General features: G+C 40.1%; 1 protein-coding gene across 5 annotated transcripts; it reads right to left on the bottom strand.

Moving 5' to 3' along the window:
• Positions 1-133: 133 nt before the first annotated feature.
• On the bottom strand, positions 134-12,728 carry hvcn1 (hydrogen voltage-gated channel 1). Of its 5 annotated transcripts, none has more exons than XM_059988161.1 (6): positions 12,709-12,728; positions 10,602-10,796; positions 4,888-4,992; positions 2,639-2,870; positions 1,388-1,500; positions 134-1,314 (listed from the first exon to the last, which is right to left on the bottom strand). In XM_059988161.1, the coding sequence occupies exons 2-6, from the start codon at positions 10,761-10,763 to the stop codon at positions 1,225-1,227; spliced, it is 702 nt and encodes a 233-aa protein (XP_059844144.1). In that variant the 5' UTR covers positions 10,764-10,796; positions 12,709-12,728; the 3' UTR covers positions 134-1,224. The 5 variants fall into 5 exon arrangements, with proteins under 5 accessions (XP_059844144.1, XP_059844140.1, XP_059844142.1 ...); XM_059988157.1 differs by lacking the exon at positions 12,709-12,728 and adding an exon at positions 11,934-12,434; XM_059988159.1 differs by lacking the exon at positions 12,709-12,728 and adding an exon at positions 11,843-11,920.
• Between the last annotated feature and the right edge of the window lie 6,793 nt (positions 12,729-19,521).

Raw genomic sequence — 19,521 nt, 5'->3', positions numbered from 1 at the left:
TGAATTATGACAAATTGATGAAAGAGTATGTAATTATATTTAAATACAGGTGGCATGTCATTTATTTTGCAATGTTGTATATAAGCCTTATCACTAGTCAATAATTACAGACTGATTGCTATTCAGTATTGAAATGGCCTAGTTTTGAAACCCATTCACTAGAAAGCAGTATATTTTCTAAACAAAGGGATGCAACTCTTCAAATGGAAAGCAAAGTTCTACATCTGCTCTTCACCTTCCCTTTCTGCAAAGTGTTGAGAAAACAAACTTCATCAAGAGTCCAAAGGAGAAAGTACACAGACGGATTTCACACACCTGAAAAAGGCACCGATTTTCCAAGTGAATATACTGAGGGAGTCTAAATTACACTCTCTTTAAAAATTTTGACTGTTTTGAAAGCTTAAAATCAGTTTGGGGCTTTAAAGTCCATCATGGAAACTGCAAATATATAACTGAGCCACATTGCTGAGAAAGTGTAGATACAAGTCTAGATCTGCTCAATAATATCCAGTTGTGGGTGCAATGACTTGCAATTAATTCCACTATCTCAAGGTTACACATGAAATACCAGAGGATGATTACTGCTGTGATAATTATTCCCCTAGAAGGAATTGCATCTTTAAGGCACTTGGATGAGTCATTCTTTGCAGAGAGCACACATCCCTATTTACAGGGACAGAAATTTAGTCACATCTGGTAATTTACCAGAAGTACCAAAGGGAAAATAGGACATTTGACTCCAAATCAAATCAAAGTGCAAATCACTTGTTATTGAAATAAAAATAGCCCTTTAAATAAATTGTCATTTTAGTTATAGTGGCGACAAGGAGGATGTGAAAGAGGCAGATACAATTATAAAGGCATTAGGACAGATACTTGGTTAGGAAAGGAATACAGGGGTATGGGTTTGTGTGTGCATTGGCTTCATAGTTGGCAAAACAAATTGAGCTGAACATTTGCCACTTCTGTGCTCTAAATGCCGACTCTATTGAAATAACACACTGGCATTGTAAAGAACAGACCGCTAGTCAACATAGATTGTTTGATAATACTACAAATTAAATAAAACTGTCGCTGCCAAGTCTTTGGTTTATTTTGAAATACAAGGTTAATTAACAATTTGTGGTCATTTGGTTTTTTTGGAAAACTGGGAAGTCTCGGTTGATAATCTGCAAGATACTGTTACAAAGTAATTTCATCTGCTATTCTTATTGCAGTCTTCATTTAATACACCTTTAAAGAAGTTTCTTCGTTGATCTGGTAGTTTATTCTGTGTTCCTGGAGCAGTCGACGAAGTCTCTCAACTTCTTGTGTCTGCAAAAGGAATGACCATTTAAAATCTAGTCATTTAAAAATGAATACCTTTCTTCAAGGTGGGTGCTCTTACCAGTTCAGTGCACTGACTCTGCAGCTCACCCACTTTCTGACTGAGATTGCTGTTGGCTCGTTTCAGTTCAATTTCTTTCTTCTTTTGCCGTGACTTCATAGCCAGAAAGATCCCTTTACAACAAGAAATGAGAGATAATTATGAAATTCACACAATAGTCAGTTGTCCTTAAATTTTAGAAGCCATATCCAATACGATATAATCCCAGTAGGCAGCAATTATAACAACCTCCCTGCAATACAGGTAATTTACAAAATTGACCCGACTCCATTTGGTCAGCTTGAAAATGTTAACTTTACTCTCTTTGCAATCTTCTCATGAAGAGTTGTGATGATTGGAGGCACCACATAAAAGCCTCAGCTTGAACAATCTTTAGGACATTCCTTTAGGACATTAAAATTTCAGGCACAAGCCTCAAGAAAGTTAGAATTTATAACAAACCTAACAGCAGCTAATACACATCCTGATTTTACATTTAAAAATGTAATTTTCAATTATGAAGTTTTTAAAAATACATTTAGTAAGCAAAAAATTATTCATTATTCAAATTACATTATTTTATATAGTGTCAAGAGGATTAGAATACAAAAGCAAGGATGTATTGTTGAAGCTTTAAAGCATTGGTCAGACCACACTCGGAAGTATTGTCAGCAGTTTTGGACCCCTTATCTAGGAAAGAATGTACTGGCATGGGAGAGGGTCCAGAGGAGGTTTAGGACAATTATCCCAAGAACGAAAGAGTTAACATACAAGGAGCACATGTCGGTTCAGGACCTGTACTCTCTGGAGTTTAGGAGAACGAGGGAGGATCTCAATGAAACCTATTGAATATTGAAAGGCCTAAATAGAGTGGGCATGGAGAAGTTGTTTCCAACAGTGGGGGAGTCTAGGACTAGAGGGCATAATCTCAGAATACATTGACATTCCTTTGGAACAGAGATGGAGGAACTTTACCCAGAGGCTGGTGTATCAAATGGAACTTATTACCATAGACAGCTCTGGAGGCCAAGTCATTGGGTATATTTAAAGCAGAGATTGGCTCTTGATTAGTAAGGGAGTCAAAGGTTACGTGGAGATGGCTGGAGAATAGGGTTGAGAGGGATAATAAATCAGCCACGATGGAATGGCAGAGCAGACAATGGGCTGAATGGCTGTATTCTGCAGCCTATGCCAAGCAAAAATATTTATAACAAAGAGATCCATTTCCCCACCTCTTCACTACATTTAAAGATACTCTATAATAAAATGTACCATTTATTATTCTTGCCACTCTCCATAGTCGCAGTAGTATGAGCAAGCCCAGACCATCAAAAGCATCTTCCCGGGAAATGTAGACGATATCAAGAACGAATGATACAATTACTATGACACCATCCAGAACTTCAAATTTGTGCCAGAAAAATTCTAAGCGGAAGGCATACAGTTTCCCAGCTAACTCCAGAATAAAGATGATCAGAATAGTAATACTCAGGTAGTGAAACACCTGTAAAAGACAGAACATTATTAAATCCACAGCAACAAAGCAATTAAATAAAAGAATACTGATTTGGAGCAAAAAAAAAGGCAGATTGTCCTACAGGCAGTCATTTCATTATACAATCTTTACAACGCACATTATTTTCTGTGCTTTCTTGTTGCCATCTGGCGTGACTTGCAAATCTTTTTGTGTGAGTGAGGGGGATGGGGGTCTGATGTTCTTGCTGCTGTTTGGTGCGATTTGTTAGTTCTTTTGCGTGGGGTGGGGAGTTGATAATCGTGCTGCTGTTTGCAAGATTTGCTTTTCTTTTAATGACTTCCATGCTTTGGTTCATGGCTATCTGGAGAAGACGAATCTCAGAGTTCTATACACTTTGATAATAAATGAACCTTCGGACCTTTTTATTTAGTAATGACCTTGACAATCCACTGACACAACAAATAATCACCAGTTTGTTCATTTCCCATGAGTAAATATACAGATGCATCAGTTCTTTGTGGCACAGTCTACATTAGCAAGATCTTAATATAGCGAGTGGCATCTAAACACTAAAAGAAGCTATGACTTGAGGACCTGTCGCAGGATAGGTTGACTAGGTTAGGACTTTATCCCCTGGAGCATAGGGGAATGGGAGGGGGGAGATTTAACAGAGGTAAAGAGTGGAAAGAGGCCTTTTCCACTGAGGATGGGTAAGACTAGAACTAGAGGTCATGGGTTAAAGGTGAAAGATAAAATGTTTAAGGGGCATATGAGAGGGCACTTCCTCACTCAGAGGGTGGAGGGAGTGTGGAACAAGCTGCCAGCACAAGTGGTGGATGCGGGTTTGATGTCAACATTTAAGAAAAGTTTGGATAAATACGTGGATGGCAAGGGTATAAAGGGCTATAGTCCTGCTACAGGTCGATGGGACTAGGCAGAGTAATAGTTCAGCACAGACTAGATGAGCCAAAAGGCTTGTTTCAGTGCTGTCATGCTCTACAACTCAAACTTGCAAATCAACAGCATATTGATTTTCAAGGCTGCAGAGTTTAGATCCACGTACTAGACCACACGGGGGACAACAGCAATAATGAAAATTATTTTTCAGCATATATTTTATACAAATAATTTCTTTTGACTTTCTTTGGCTCCATATTCCTCAATCAGGCAAAAAAAAAATTATAAGGAATTTACTGCACTAGTTGAAAGTGGAGACTAGAATGGACAAATTTGACAAGGGATTGGGATTATTTTTTAAATAGATTGAAGACTTTTTTTGAATTTATAGTGACCTCAAGATAAAAGACAGTGAAAATTTTAGTAGCAATAGAATTTAAACAGAACACAGTGACGCCTTTGAGATAAATTAATTTGAGAAGTGGAGCCTGAAGTATTGATGATGGCAGCAACGTGCTTTTTCAAACTCAATCATTCAGACTTCTGAAATGGTTTTCATTAGATTCAACTGTGGAAAGGCAAGAGGGTTGAAATCAAATGCCAATATAAACATCTTGAGTAAAAAAAAAATAACAATGTAGCTTGTTTTGGTGGGGTCACCCATGCCAAACAAGTCAAAGGGTAGAGGTCAGACTCAAAATGATCCACCAGTCCTCCAGGTTCGGGGGCTCAGCTCAGCTCCAACAACCCTGACTGGCAAAACAAAACAGTAATGAAGAATCATTCTACATCAGAGAGTGGTGGTATTCACAAGTCTCTACCCGGGCCGTGCATGACTGACGGTGGCGAAACCCAAGAGGAAGCTATTGACACGATGAAGGAAGCCCTGAACACCGCCAGAGGCATTGGACCTTCCTCGCTGCCCCAAACACCCGCAGCGTAATGGGCAGTAAGTACACAAAAGGGTGATGATAAGTCAGAATGTTGTCCCCATTAATTCTGAACAGCTGCCTCTCTGACATGATAGCTGATACTCAATGAGGTTCTATCCTTCAGCTTTTTCCTCTATTATGTGCTTCAATGGTTTATAAATGCAAGGCATTACTGTGCAAATCAGATATATATATAAAAATTTATCTAATCATACCTGGGGGGCTATTTTCTCCTTGTCTGCCTTAACAATAGATAAATCCATTAGCAACTCACAAAGCACGAACAGGGCATCCAAAATGACCAAACACACAATGGCAATCTGTTTATTTTAAAAAAAAATCAAAATTGAAATACAGGTAAAGCAAACATGACCATTACACACTGTTTGAGCTAATCCTATTCAAAGCAGGCTTTTAACTTCCCCGCTCAAGTTCAATGTAATCAACTTTGGCTGCCTGGAAACGGAAGTTTGCTTTAGAAATAATTTTTAAGAAAATCAATATTAGTGATAAATTTGATTCCAATTCCTTTCTCTACAACCTTCACCATTTTTAATCATTGACTAATTTAAGAAACACCAAATATATTCAAGGCAGAGATTTCAAAAATAGTTACTAACAGAATTAATGGATATGGGAAAATAAAACAGAAGGTGGACTGTAGCACACAATCTTTTTTTAAAAAATGGTTCAGCAAGCTTGGTCTTCTCTGGTTATTCACTTCCACATTTCTAAAGCATTAATTTCATTTCAGAAATAATTAACATTTCACTGCTAGCAGCTAATAGTAGAAATTAAATAGTGGGTACACAGATGGCCAAATTTAGCTCCATCTTAATTTTTTAGAAGTTCTTTAGTGATGAGGCAGCTTACTATTTTTAAAAAATATTATTCAAAAAATAGTGTTGGCTACAAAACATGGCCATCATTTGAAAGTTTAATTGGTTGAAGGCCATTTAAATCTCTTCTAGTACCAACTACATTGATCTTTAATATTACTGTTATTGAGGTAGTAAAATTACATTAATGTTCAACATTTGAGAAATAAAATTAATTACATATCTTCTGTTATTGTATCACAAGGCTTAACTGAGTTTGCAAAGAACCTTCACAAAATACTGGGTGTTAACTTCACACAAGCAAATAATTTCAATGCAGCCTAGTGTATAACAAATTCATTTGCCACAACTGAAGCACCATGTAGAATTCTAGTTGCCACAGTTTGGAGAGTTTCAGAAAAAGACTTCCTGGAATTGTTCTGGGGAGGAGGAGTTTTGTTTTTAACTCTAAACCAGAGGTCTTGAACTTTTATGCTGTGGATCCCATGTTGGGAACTCCTGCTCTAAACAGAGGGGGTTCACTTGCTCTCAATGGAGGAAAGGCAGCAGGGGGGAGATTTAAGAGATGTACAACTTCATAATGGATTTTATTGGTTAAAACAGAAAAACATTAATGAATTAGAGCACACGGATTAAAATGTAAACATTTTTTTATTTCAAAATGGATTTTGAACTACAGCTTACCTAGTACTTAAGAAATAGAAGCTTGAGGCAGCTATGCCTCACTTCAGGCAGAGCAACATCATTCATGGAGTCAGGCCTCAACTCCTGTCCTGCCTAATCCCTTTAACCCTACATTTCTCCAAAATCCTGTCAACCTTGTGCTTGAATACTTTGATTCCTAAGGTTGTCATAGCTGGGGCTGGTGGTGGGGATAAACTCCCACTACCTATAAAGTGCTCCAAATGGTGTGTGTCTCTAACAGCCTCTGACAACCAAGTCCAACTCTTGGCCTTCACATGTGGCTTAGCTACTAGGCCCGGCAGAACTGTTTCTGCTGACAGGAGAAGGGGCAAAGGTGGACACTGGTGCCTCAAAACCAGTTGCTTCAGCCTTGGATGGCAGCCTGCATAGGAGAAGGAAAACTCTGATTTTAAACCACCGCAGCCTTGCAGCCATACCCACCCTGTTGGAAAGGCTTCGGGAGTGAACACCGAGGAAGAACTATGGAGCCAGGGTACGGGTACCCAAGGTAGTTTGATGTTGTTTGTTGTTTGCAATTTCACTCTGGCAACCCCTGCAACGACACTGGTGTCAAGCTGTATCGGCGCTTGCCATTCCCTTGGACGACATCAGTGACATGAAGAGTGGGAGCCCACTGCATGGGCAACAGCCAGTTCTTCAAATCTTCCTGGCCAGGCTTGCACCCTGGAGAGGACAGAGACTACCAGAGGCGCAAACCCATGATACCCTGGGGTCGACGGCTGCCTACTACTACATTCAATGAAACACACTCCACAGAGAGAGAAGAACTAGTATAATATTTTATCCAATTCTGGACACCAGGCTTTTGGATGGATGTGAGTCCTGGCAAGTGTTAGATCAGAGCAAGTCAGAACCATACAAAAGGTCATAATTGGACAGGTGCTTGAGAGAATACAATTTGCGGGGCTATGGGGGAAGAGCATGGGAATGAAGTAGACTAATGTAGTTGTACAGACAGCTACCACTCAACAGACTAAAGAGCCTCCTCTATGATGGTAATCACCCTTCCCTCGAAACTGTGTGGGTGCAGTCATGCAACAACTGAAATGCTCCTATGCACATAGCCATTGCTGCTGCATAACTGGAATTTTCTTTTGTATGATGTTAATATAACTTTTAAATTATGCTAATATAATTGTGAAATACCCTGTAATTAATTATGTATTAATAAATATAATCCATACATTTTCTAAATAATAAACATACCACGACCTTTACTTTGAAACATTTTAGAGCTTCAATGTGCTTACATTGCCAGTGTTTCAAGTTACAACACTGTTACAAATTGTAATAGTAAACACAGAATGGAAGCAAATAGCTCACTCGTAATAAACCACCAACCTGCTGAATGCCAGCGCCATCTCGTCAAAACATTTTACATTTGCTGTTGTGCCTGTCAGTTGTTTTGACTGCCCAACATCGTTTATTTATGTTACAAGTTGTGGCTGGTATTTGTTTGATGTGGATATTACAAAAAAAGTACGCATAAAGTGCTGTGGAGTTTTCAGGTGGTGTAAAAATTTCCTGCTCAGAGCAATGGTTGGTCCAGAAGCTATATAATAAAATATTAAATGGAAAGTTGATTGTAATATTTAATAGCTTCCTTGGACTGCAAACTTACTCAAAATTTTATTGAATTGAGACTTTTCAAATGCATTTAGCCGATCATAACCGGTAATGCGACAGAATAATTAGCTCAATAGAAAAACCAGTCCGAAAGATATAGGAGCAGAATTAGGCCATTTGGCCCATCGAGTCTGCTCTGCCATTAATTCATGCTGATTCTTCCCCCCTTCCCCTCCCAAGCCCCACTCCTCGACCTACTCCCCATAACCTTTTATGCTGTGGCCAATCAAGAACCTATCAAACTCTGCCTTAAGTACATCCAACAACTTGGCCTCCACAGCTGCCTGTGGAAACAAATTCCACAAATTCACCACCCTCTAAAGAAATTTCTATGCATCACTGTTTTAAATAAACACCCCTCTACCCTGAGGCTGTGCCTTCTTGCCCTGGACACCCCCCCCCCCCACCGTGGGAAACATCCTTTCCACATCTACTCTGTCTAGGCCTTTCAACATTCAAAAGGTTCCAATGAGATACCTGCTCTTAATTAAGAGTCCAGCAAGTGCAGGCCCAGAGCCAAACGTTCCTCACATGATAACCCTTTCATTCCCAGAATCATCCTTGTGAACCTCCTCTGAACCCTCTCCAATGTTAGCACATTCTTTCTTAGAAAAGCAGCCCAAAACTGTTCACATCACTCAAAGTGAGGCCTCACCAGTGCTGTATAAAGCCTCAGCATCACATCCCTACTACTCTTATATTCTAGACCTCTTGAAATGAATGCTAACATTGCATTTGCCTTCCTCACCACCGACTCAACCTGCAAATTAAACTTCAGGGTATTCTGCGTGAGGACTTCGAAGTCCCTTCGTATCTTTTTCTTAAATTTTTTTCTCCCCACTTAGAAACTAGTCTGCACATTTATTTCTTCTACCAAAGTGCATGACCATGCATTTTCCAACATTGTATTTCTTTTGCCACTTTCTTGCTTATTCTATTAAAATATTCTCCATATACAAAAATCTGCAGCTTGGGAACAATGAAATATATCTGACAAACTCTACTCTTTCCATGTATTAAATGGCATGAATGACCCACACTCCATTTGTAGAAAAGGACAGGTAACAAAGGTCAGATTGATTCCTTTGACAGAGTCCGACATTTATTCCAGCATTTTAAAAATAGACATTTAAAATAGTAATTAATATTAGACCTGACTACCATTAAAAATGGATTTTGTTTTATTTGTTCCCCTTATTTGTGAATGAAAATTAAAATGAATGGACGTTACTGACAGCTAAACAAGAAATATTTGCAGATGCTGGAAATCAAAGTAATACAAAATGCTGGAGGAACTCAGCAGGCCAGGCAGCATCCATGGAAAAGAATACAGTCGACGTTTTAGGCTGAGACCCTTCATCAGCCCCAAAATGTCGACTGTTTACTCTTTTCCATAGATGTTGCCTGACCTGCTGAATTCCTCTAGCATTGTGTGCGTGCGTTGCTTGGATTTCCAGCATCTGCAGATTTTGTAAACTAATCATTTTCCAGATTTATAGAAAGCTTGCTGGTGTGAAATAAATCATATAACTGTTGGCAGCTTTGATTTCCTGTTTCATAGCCATTAGTTTTCAGAATGCTTGTGTAATGCACAATGAATAGGGCAATACAAGAACAAAACTGTATTGGAAAAAAAGTCAGTCGCCATCAGATAAATAATTCAAAGCGCCTTGGAATCAGTCTCGCTACTTTAATTTCCTGATGAAGCAAATAAACCAAAGATAAAAATCTTTTCCTAGTCAAAAAAAGCAGTCTTTTATCCAATATCATACTCTAGTGTGCACTGAGGTTGCTCAACTCTGACCAACTGCATGCTACAGCTGACCTTTCCATTACATTAAATATTGCTGACTTCAATTCTACTTTTGGCCAAATCATTTAAGGACAGTAAATCTTCACTATATTTGCTAGTTTGGAAACACATTTCAAACTTCATTTTCTACAGAATTAAAAATGCTTTCAAATATCACATTGCTTCTTTAATCTTTCCATCTCCCAGCTCCACATCTGCAACGATAATGCCAGGTCAGGCCAGCAAGTAACATTAGATCAGCCAATGGGCAGCACAAGTGTGGTTGGCACAGGCGACCAGGGTTCAATTCCCACTGCTGCCTGGAAGGAGTTCGTGTGTTCTCCGTTTTCTTCCACAGTCCAAAGGTGTATTGGTTGGTAAGTTAACTGATCATTGTAGATATTCCCCTGATTAGGTAGGTGTGTGTGTGTGTGTGTGCTCAATAAGTAAATAAATTCAATGATATCAAAATCAATCCTACAATCAATTTTTATTAAATTTGACAAAGGCACTACGTATTCAATGTGCGTCAGGTTTCATATACTAAGGGGAAGGATGAAGAGCCCTTGAATTATAGCAGCTTGTGCAATTTGCCTCCTGGTTTAGGCAAGCTTCATGAAATGGCTTAAATCTCACTTTCTAGGTTTTAAAGAACTGTGGGCTACAGTTAATACAAGGGGCTCAAAAAGAATTTTTCCTTCTATCCAAATTAGAGACAAGCTGATAAAGACACAAATGTAGTGTAAACCAATGTTGTAATTAATGCATTGCTAGGCAACCAAACCACTGTAGGTTATTCCATAATCCTGTTACTATTTGTGTGCATTTATTGAACAGCACACAATATTTCTGCAACCCTAAGACTGTATATTTTAAGATCAGTTAAGGATAAACTTAAAAGGATTCAAGATCAGTAAAACTCCTGTACTTCTAATTCTCAATCCTTGTGGTTAAATGCAAGTAGTACCTGGAACTTCTTGGAGTTAAAAAGCCACTTAAGAACATCCCTGAGAGAACTGAATTTGGAAGGAACACTTTCTTCATCGGCATCTTCATTACACTCATCTTCGGCTTGCCATTTCTGGTAGTCATCGCCCACAGTGGTGAAGTATCTTAAGATTCTTGCCATTGATCAAAAAATATGATGACAATAACTTCAGTCCTATAAAACAAGCAGATAAAATGCTTCAAGATTTGAGAGCCTGCCTCCCGAGACAAGCTAAACGTTCAGGTGTACGTACAGATTACAGAGCACAGAGACAGAGGAAGCAATAATGAACATTATTTAATTTTAACTAAAACATCTGCAGTCAACAGGTGCTGCCCACTTCATAGTTTCTAAGTTTGCCAAAAACGACTTAAATCTGTAATAAAAGAGGTTAAAACCACATCTTAAACTGGGAAGTATTTAACTCCAAAATAACAGGGACGCGTTTAAAAATAACCGTCAGCCGTTGTCTGAGATAACGCAGCCAATTCCACTTTGGCTTCAACTGTAAGGAAATGCATCAGATAGCTTTTGGGGAACAGAAATTGCTGGTTTAGTGACTCAAATATGCAACCAATAACACGCCCTGATTACAACCACAAGCCTGATACAACACTACCTTCGGGATACCAGCGGACTGCCACGCCGGGTACAACCCAGCTTGTTCTTGGTTGGCCTCAGAGGGACACCAATAGACTTGTCATTCCAGATTAGCCACCAGAACGCTGAAACCTGGCTGTAAAGGAGTCCAACTTCTGAAAAAAAAAGTTCACGGAGCTCTCGTCTTGCAGGAAATGTGACCACAGCAATTTCACACAACTAGTACACGGGCAAAGACCGTCACCCTGCGGCGAAGCTGATTGAAAGGTAGGGCACCAGGTAATATCTCAGCAACGGTGCAGTAATCCTTCATTATGAACTGCCCTCTGCACTAATTAGGGGCGAATTAAACGACTCACCGGTGCTACTGTTGCGGGGAAGCTCTCAGGATCATGTGACCGAGCGGAGCCAACTCTGCCTGTCAAAAACAGCTTTTAAGAGTCAGGGCCGTTTATCTGAACCCAGCCAGGACCGTGTTAGTCCCGCGCTGTGAAACTCCGAAATGTTACCTCGCACTAAAAACAGCCCATTTAGTAATTTTCGCCGGTCACGAGAAGACAAGAGTCCAAAAATGCGAATAAAGCACACGCAGAGATCGAAAGCGGACTATGCTCACTCACAAGGGGTTTCAATATATATTCCACACTTTTGGATTTTCAGATGCACTTTGACCCAAATACTGTACTGCTCACGCTTTTCCCGAACACTAACCGTTTCCTTCCGCTTTTCCTGACTGAAGCCTAGGAATTATGTTGTTTTTCCCTTCGCCTCCAGCGAGGCTGATGTATCGCGAGGTAATTTCACGCACCGGGACCGTATCCAGCAGGCGCCTCCGGTTTTGTTCTTTCCGACCCGCTAGACTCGCGTCCACCACCGACTGCTTCAAACCTCGCCAAGTACCTAACCTTGTGCCTCTTGTTCCAAAATAAATCTTATTCATCATAATATATATTCACACAGAAAATAAAAAAACAGCGTTTTATGTTCTTGGTGTCGTTTGCGCGTTACACCGAGAAGCATTTACACTTTCTACATCAGTGCCACCTACTGATTTGGATGAAGTTCTAAACCAAAACGAGCGGATGGCGAAGCCCTATAACGAGATCCTGGCTACTTATAGAAACGATATTGTGTTGAGTTCTGATTTTTTTTGTGTGTGAAATACGACCCTAGAAATTACGCCGAGTTGAGCTGGACTCGAAAGGTGGACGTTTTTCCCCCCGCAGAGGGTTGTATTCCAAACTCCAGGCCGCTGTCGTCAATAAAACTCTGCCGCGGTACAGCGAGCGGTTCAACATTTGTTTAAAGGACCTTCATTCCTTTCCCTGGAGGCCGATGACTGATGTTGGGAGAACGGTGACCGCGAGCAGCCCCACTGCGCCCGTAAGCCCGGTTTTCGAGCCTCTGCGTACACCGATAAACTTCTTTCCCGGCTACCATTCGGTCCATCGGGCCCCTGCCGACCACCAGTTACCCATAACATTACCAGCTTCCGGTCCTTTGCCCTCTGTGTCTTCAGGTGCTTGTTTTCATCATCAGTACAATGGTTCCAGACTGCAGCTATCCTCTGGGTGAAGAAATTCTTCCTCAGGTCCCATCTAAACATTTTCCCTCTTACCCTGAAGCTAAAGTGGCCGTCATGTGTGTGACTGGACTACTCTCTCATTCTTCTTCCTCACTGCAAATTACTCAAGGCAGGCATGACAGAAAAAAAACTGCAGATGTTGGAAATCTGACTGTAACCCTCAAAACATTCTTTCTCTTTCACAGACTGTGCTTTCCCACCTCAGTTGTGGGGGAAAAGTTTCCTACTATCACCCTCCTTGTCTGTGACCTCGTGATCTATGTATCACCTCAGTCAGATTCTTCCTTCAGCCTCACTTGCTCCGAGAAAAACACAACTTCAGTCCTGACGTCGCGGTCCAAATGTCGATTATGTATTAATTTAAGTTTTAAACTGATTGGATAGACACATGGATTGGGTGCAGGTCAGTGGGACTAGCAGAGTAAAGTTTCAGCACAAATTAGAGGGGCTGAATGGCCTGTTTTCTGTGCTGTAGTGATCTATGGTTCTAGATGCTACCTGACCAGCATTTTGGATATATTGCATCCAGTCTATCTGATCTTTCCTCAGAAATGAAACACTCCATTCCAAACAGCCACTTAGTGGATCTCATCTGCACCCTCTCCAGTGCAATCACTCCGTTCCTGTTGTGTGGAGATCAGAACTGGACACAGCAAAAAAAAAACCAATATTTCATTATGTTCTACCAGGACCTTCGTGCTCTGGCTAATGAAAGCTGGTATCCTGCATGCACTCTTTACTATCTTATGGGATACTTGGACTTTGCTTTTTGATTTTTTTCCTTCCATAGAGGGGTAATGTCATAATTTCTCACCTGTATGCACAGCCTCTTATCTTTGTGTTCACCTCACAACTCGTTAGAACGTCTATCTCTGTATCATCAACTCTCATATCAGCTACAAACTTACCAATCATACACCCTGCCTTCCTATCCAGATTGGTAGTGTATAGTGGGAGTCCCATCACCAATTCTAAACGAATTACATAGAAGCAAAAGTTAAGTGAATGTGAGGAAATGATCAAACATGACAAAAAAAAACAGATGTTAAGAACTTTTAGGGGTGAATATAAAAAGAGTAGCTGAAACGAGCACTAGTCCTTTGGAAGATGAGGCTGGGGAACTAATAATAGGAAATGGCAGAGGTTTCACTTAATTTTGGGTTCACAACAGAACGCACTTTAAAAGCGCTTGCGGTAGGTGAAGGGCAGTTTAGGACAGCAAACAATCAGAATAAACAGACCATTTTAAGTTAATGATCAGTAACTATGAGGTACCCCAGTGCTATGTTCACAGACTGTTAGTGAACCGGGTGAAATGGATGAGGGACCAAGCATACCCTAGTCCAATTTGCTGATGATGCAGATAGGCATTCTAACGAGTTGTGAGGTGAGTGTGTAGACCTCCATTAGTCTCGATAGACCATGGATTTGTGCCTTGGGAAGTTTCCAGGGTGTAAGCCTGGGCAAGGTTTTTTTTTAATGGAAGACCGACAGTTGCCCAAACTGCAAGTCTCCCCTCTCCACGCCACCAATGTTGTCCAGGGGAAGGGCATTAGGATTCATACAGCTTGACACCAGTGTTGTCGCAGACCAGTGTGTGGTTAAGTGCCTTGCTCAAGGACACACATGCAGCCTCAGCCAAGGCTCAAACTAGTGACCTTCAGATCACTTAACCACTTGGCCACGTGCCAACACTGAGGTGAGTACAAGGAACTACAATAGGTTGAGTAGGCAAGAGGTTGGCATACAGAGTTATCAGGTGGGAAATTATAAGGTTACCCTATGGAAGGAAAAAATCAAAAAATACAAACATGAGATTCTGGAGGTGCTGGGAATATTGAGAAACACACAGCACAATGCTGGAGGAACTCAGCACATCAGGCAAAATCTATGAAGGGCAATAAATAGTCAACACTTTGGGCTTAAATCCTGCATCAGGACTGGAAAGGAAAAGAGCGAAAGTCAGATTAAGAAGGTGGGGGTGGGAAGGAGCACCAGCCAGAATAAAAGGGTGGAGAGGGGAAGTACAAGATGGTAGAAGCTCCCAGCTCCTTATTTCGTCCCTTTCCCCTTGCTCAGAAACCAGTAAGAAGCTGGAAAGTGTTAGGTGGAAAGGAGTCTGATGGGAGAGGACAGTAACCAGGAAAGAAAGGGAAGGGGGCAACATCAGGAGGTGATGGATGAGGATATGAGAAGGGAACCAGAATGAAGAATGGAGGAATAGAGAAAGGGGAAAGCATATGGAAAAAGAAAGGGGCAACAAGAGAAAAGCATATTATTGTTTGTAATGGTTTATAAATCATGCAAAGGCACCTAGGATGATTGCAAGAAATGCAATAGGTTGTCATACAAAGTTAGTGAAATGTTGGTAATTATTACAAGCAATACAGAGTATAAAAGTTTGGTACAACTATTAAGGATGCTGGTCAGACTGTGAATGGAGTATTGATCAAAGATTGTAAAAGCTGAGGGGCAGAGTCGGTCCTCTACAGTTGATCAATACATACACCACCCTAGACTACAGGTTTGTCTCAGTATCACAGCATAAACTCCAGAAAATGTACCCAAAATAATTTACGTATGTTTATGGTAACCTAATTTAAATCATATTTGCAAATGCATATACTTGAAGAAAAAACAGTAATAAAAACTGAAATTGCCCCACGTAGCACATCAAATAGCATCTATGAAAGGGTAATGTATATTTACAAATTAAGTTGGTGTGCTGTCAATATGTACTTGATGCCTTTTTCATTTTTGGTGCGTTAAGACAACTTGTGGACTTGCTGATGGACCATGGTGCTTTCCAATTGTTTTGGCCTGGAGATGGCACTCAGCTACTGTAGCTGGAGAGTGCACTGCTGTGAGGAGCCAAGGAAGTGTACAGTAGCCTTTGAACACCAGAACCATCCCTCTGACAGTGCCAGTGGCCAAGCAATAAAAAAAAGATAAGGAAAGCTAGACCTTAAGTCAGGAGATCCTGTGAACGAGAAAGATTGTTTTGGGGGTTACAATCCCTGTAAGATTTCCACCATCCACAGTTGTGATTTTTTTTTCATGCCTGCTTTGAATAATTTGCAGAATAAAATGAGACACCCAGTCACACATATCCCCATGATGGCCACTTTGGAAGACCTGAGCTAGCAAATATATTTCTCACCAGGTCCATTGAGGTTGTGGTGTCTCTGAAGTGTGATTGGGTGATAGGCAGAGGGGCACATGGCTTCAGCCATGAGGTTCCAGACCTCTTCTGTGTGACTAGCTATTGACTTGGTGCCTTAGCAGTTAAAGTGCAAGATAAAGCTTAATTACACTATGTGGGCTTTGGAAATTGCCTAATAGGCCTGCATTCAGTACTGAAGCTGTAAAACTGGGTATTGAGTGTCAATGGTGTCCCTTTAAACAGCAAGAAACTCAGTGTACTTGTGCAACATGTGCCAAGTTGATTTGGAAATGTTCCACAACAATTTTGTGTGGAGTGTTGAGCTTCAATTATTGTCAGTATGAATAGAAATGTGCATTATCTGTGAAGTTCCAATGAGAAGCTTGTGGTAGCCGTAACCCAAAATCAGTTGACAGCTTTAAGAAAAACCATTGCGTTTATAAAATACCTGCACTTTAAAGAGTGAAAACCAAAAGAAGATACAAATAGACTCCTCTGAAACTTTTATACTTGGATTAACATTTTCTGCTTTATATCACAGAACCAATTTCAGCTCTTACGTGAAGATTCTCCACTGCTTCCAATGTGCCAATGCACACCAAACAGGATTCTCCTCTGTAACTCAAAGTACACCTGTTGTTTAAGCAATAATTTAGTATTCATATTTTCCATGGTGTAATAATTTCTGTCTTCATAAAACAGCTCATCCACCAATCCTGTACAGTGCAGGGATGCTCTGTGACACTGAGAAAATCAGGCAGGATAAGAGACGGTGTATTTGAAGCTGCAATTTCAGTACATTATTTTTGAAATATAAAACAGCATGAGCTAAGCAAACTGGAGGAAACAGACAAGGGAGAATGATGAGCAAGAGTGGTTTAAACTGTTAGGTGTCTGAAGTCTCGAAGAAAGTTTTTGAAGGGTTTCAGACAAGTCTTATGTGAAGAAATGGTATCTGGTGCAATAAAGTACTCGAAAGAAATTACAGGGATCAGAGAGGCATAATCTTCTACTTAAGTTTCCAAAGCTTTGAAACAAATGTGATATTTTTGAAATATGCCTGTCTATTGTAATATTCATACAAACTAAAATAAATGCCATGAGGTAAAATGTTTGAGACATAGCTAAGAAAATCAATGCTCAGATTTGAAGTTTCAAAGATGGGTAAAAGACAGAGCTTCAGGTAACATTCTCTTGCTACTCCCCATTCTAGGGGCATTGGTTGAACTTGGGTATTACAAGTTCAGATATTGAGTAATATAGCCAGAAAGCATGATGATCCCAAATGGATGCAAAGTAGGGGGCAAAAATAATCTTGCTGATGAAAGTATTCAACTCCCCAAATATTCAGCAAGTCAGGCAGTATTTCTGGAGAGAAGGTCAATGATGATCCAGAAACATGAATAAAAGTCATAACGGGATAAGATGGAAAGGATAAAAGGAATACCTTGTACAGTTCCTATAATGTGTCCACCCCTCCCCTTGTAAAACAAAATGAACATTGAATCATAGTGAATTTGTTTTTGACACTGATCAACAGGAAAAGACACTTTCATGCCAAAGTGAAACCAGATCTCTATAATTACAAATATAAAATAATTGCACAGGTATTAACCCTTTGATATATTCCAAATGATCATTGGTGCAGCCAGTTGGTTTTAGAAGTCACATATTAGCTAAATTGAGACCACTGTGTGCAGCCAAGGTGTTTCAATTGATTGTAGTAAAAAAAAATACACCAGTATCTAGAAGATCCAACTGCTGGTGAGTCAGTATCCTGGCCAAAACTACACTGGGAAGACAAAAGAACACTCCAAGCAACTTCATGAAAAGGTTATTGAAAAACACAAGTCAGGAGATGGATAAAAGAAAAATCTCAAGCCACCCAATATCCCTTGGAGTACAGTTAATCATCAAGAAATGGAAATATGGCACCGCTGTAAATCCGCCTAGAGCAGACTGTCTGCAAAAACTGAGTGACCATGCAAGAAAGGGACCAGTGATGGGGCCACGAAGAGACCTGTGACAACTCTGGAGGAGTTACATGCTTCCAGATGAGATGGGAGAGATGCACATATAACCACCAGGTGCTTCACCAGTCACAGCCTGAAAGGAGAGTGGCAGAGAGAGAGCCACTTTTGAAAAAAAAATTGACATGAAATCTCAGCTAGTTTGCCAGGAAGCACATGGGAAACTCAAGTCTGGTGGAAAAAAGTTCTATGGTTTGATGAAACCAGAATTGGTCAGACTAAACACTGGCACAAGCCAGACATAGCACATCAAAAACACACCATCCCTATTGTGAAGCATGGTGGCAGGGATACTTCACTGCAGCAGACCCTGTGAAGGCAGAGGGTAAAATGAATGCAGCAAAATCCTGAGGCAGTCTGCAAGAGAACTGCAACTTGGGATATGTTTTATATTCCAGCAATACAATGACCCCAAAAGCAAAAGCTACACAGGAATGGCTTAAAAATAATGAAGTTAATGCCCTGGAGTGACCAAGTCAGAGTCCAGATCTCAATCCAATTGTGAAATTGTGGGTTGACTTGAAAAGGGCTGCTTACTTGCAATCTGATAAGAGCTTGAGCAGTTTTGTAAAGTAGAATGGGGAAAAATTGCAGTGTCAAAGCTGATAAGAGACCCATCCACAGACTCCGTGCTGTAATTGCTGCCAAAGGTGCATCTACTAAATACTGTCTTGAAGGGGGTGAATACTTACGCAATCAATCATTTTGTGTTTTATATTTGTAATTAATTTAGATCACTCTATAGAGATCTGTTTTCACTTGGCAAGTTTTTCTTCTGTTGATCAGTACTGATTTATTCATCTGCCCAGACAACTGATCCTAACCATAGCTAAACTCATTCCTGCAGCAAAATGATTATGATGGTATATGTACACAGGAAAAAAGATTTAAATGACTGACACCAAAAGAGCTCAGAAAGACTGGAAATCTGCCCTTCATGTAGCATCTTATCTGATTTACCCAAGGTGCAGAAATTGCAGTCGAGTCCAGCTCTACAATTCCAAAAATAAGTATCTAAAGGCATGGTGAAAATTAAAGGGGGTGATCACTGAAGAGCCCAGAGAAGCTTGATGATAAGGAATAATACCAATAGGTTTTACTGCAAAATACTGGGAAGGATCAAATGGGTGGTCACTAAAATGTAGCAACTTTTATGGATAACAAATGCAAGATGGTGATTTAGGAGATGTTTGGATGAAATGGAACAGAAAAATAGCAGCAATCTTGAATATGTGCATATAAATAAGCACAAGTAAATCAATACATGCAAAATGCAAAGCTAAACTTACAAATTGTGTCCAAATCAAATTAAATAAAAGCAATTACAATGGCATTATGACAAGAGTTGGCAAAAGTGGAATTAAGGAACTCAGAATAGGTAACTTCAGAGACCAAAAGGCAGAATTAACAAGAAGACAGCAGGAGTTTCTACAAGTATAGAAGAGAGGTTATACCTTATTTTCTTAAGGGTAATACTGCAGAATCATTCATGGAAAATATTAGTGGAAGGAATTCTAGATG

The sequence above is a fragment of the Hypanus sabinus genome, chromosome 13 (assembly GCF_030144855.1).
Source record: "Hypanus sabinus isolate sHypSab1 chromosome 13, sHypSab1.hap1, whole genome shotgun sequence".
NCBI lineage: Eukaryota > Metazoa > Chordata > Chondrichthyes > Myliobatiformes > Dasyatidae > Hypanus > Hypanus sabinus.
Note: the sequence above shows the minus strand (reverse complement) of the source record. Positions and strands in the feature narration are given on the sequence as shown.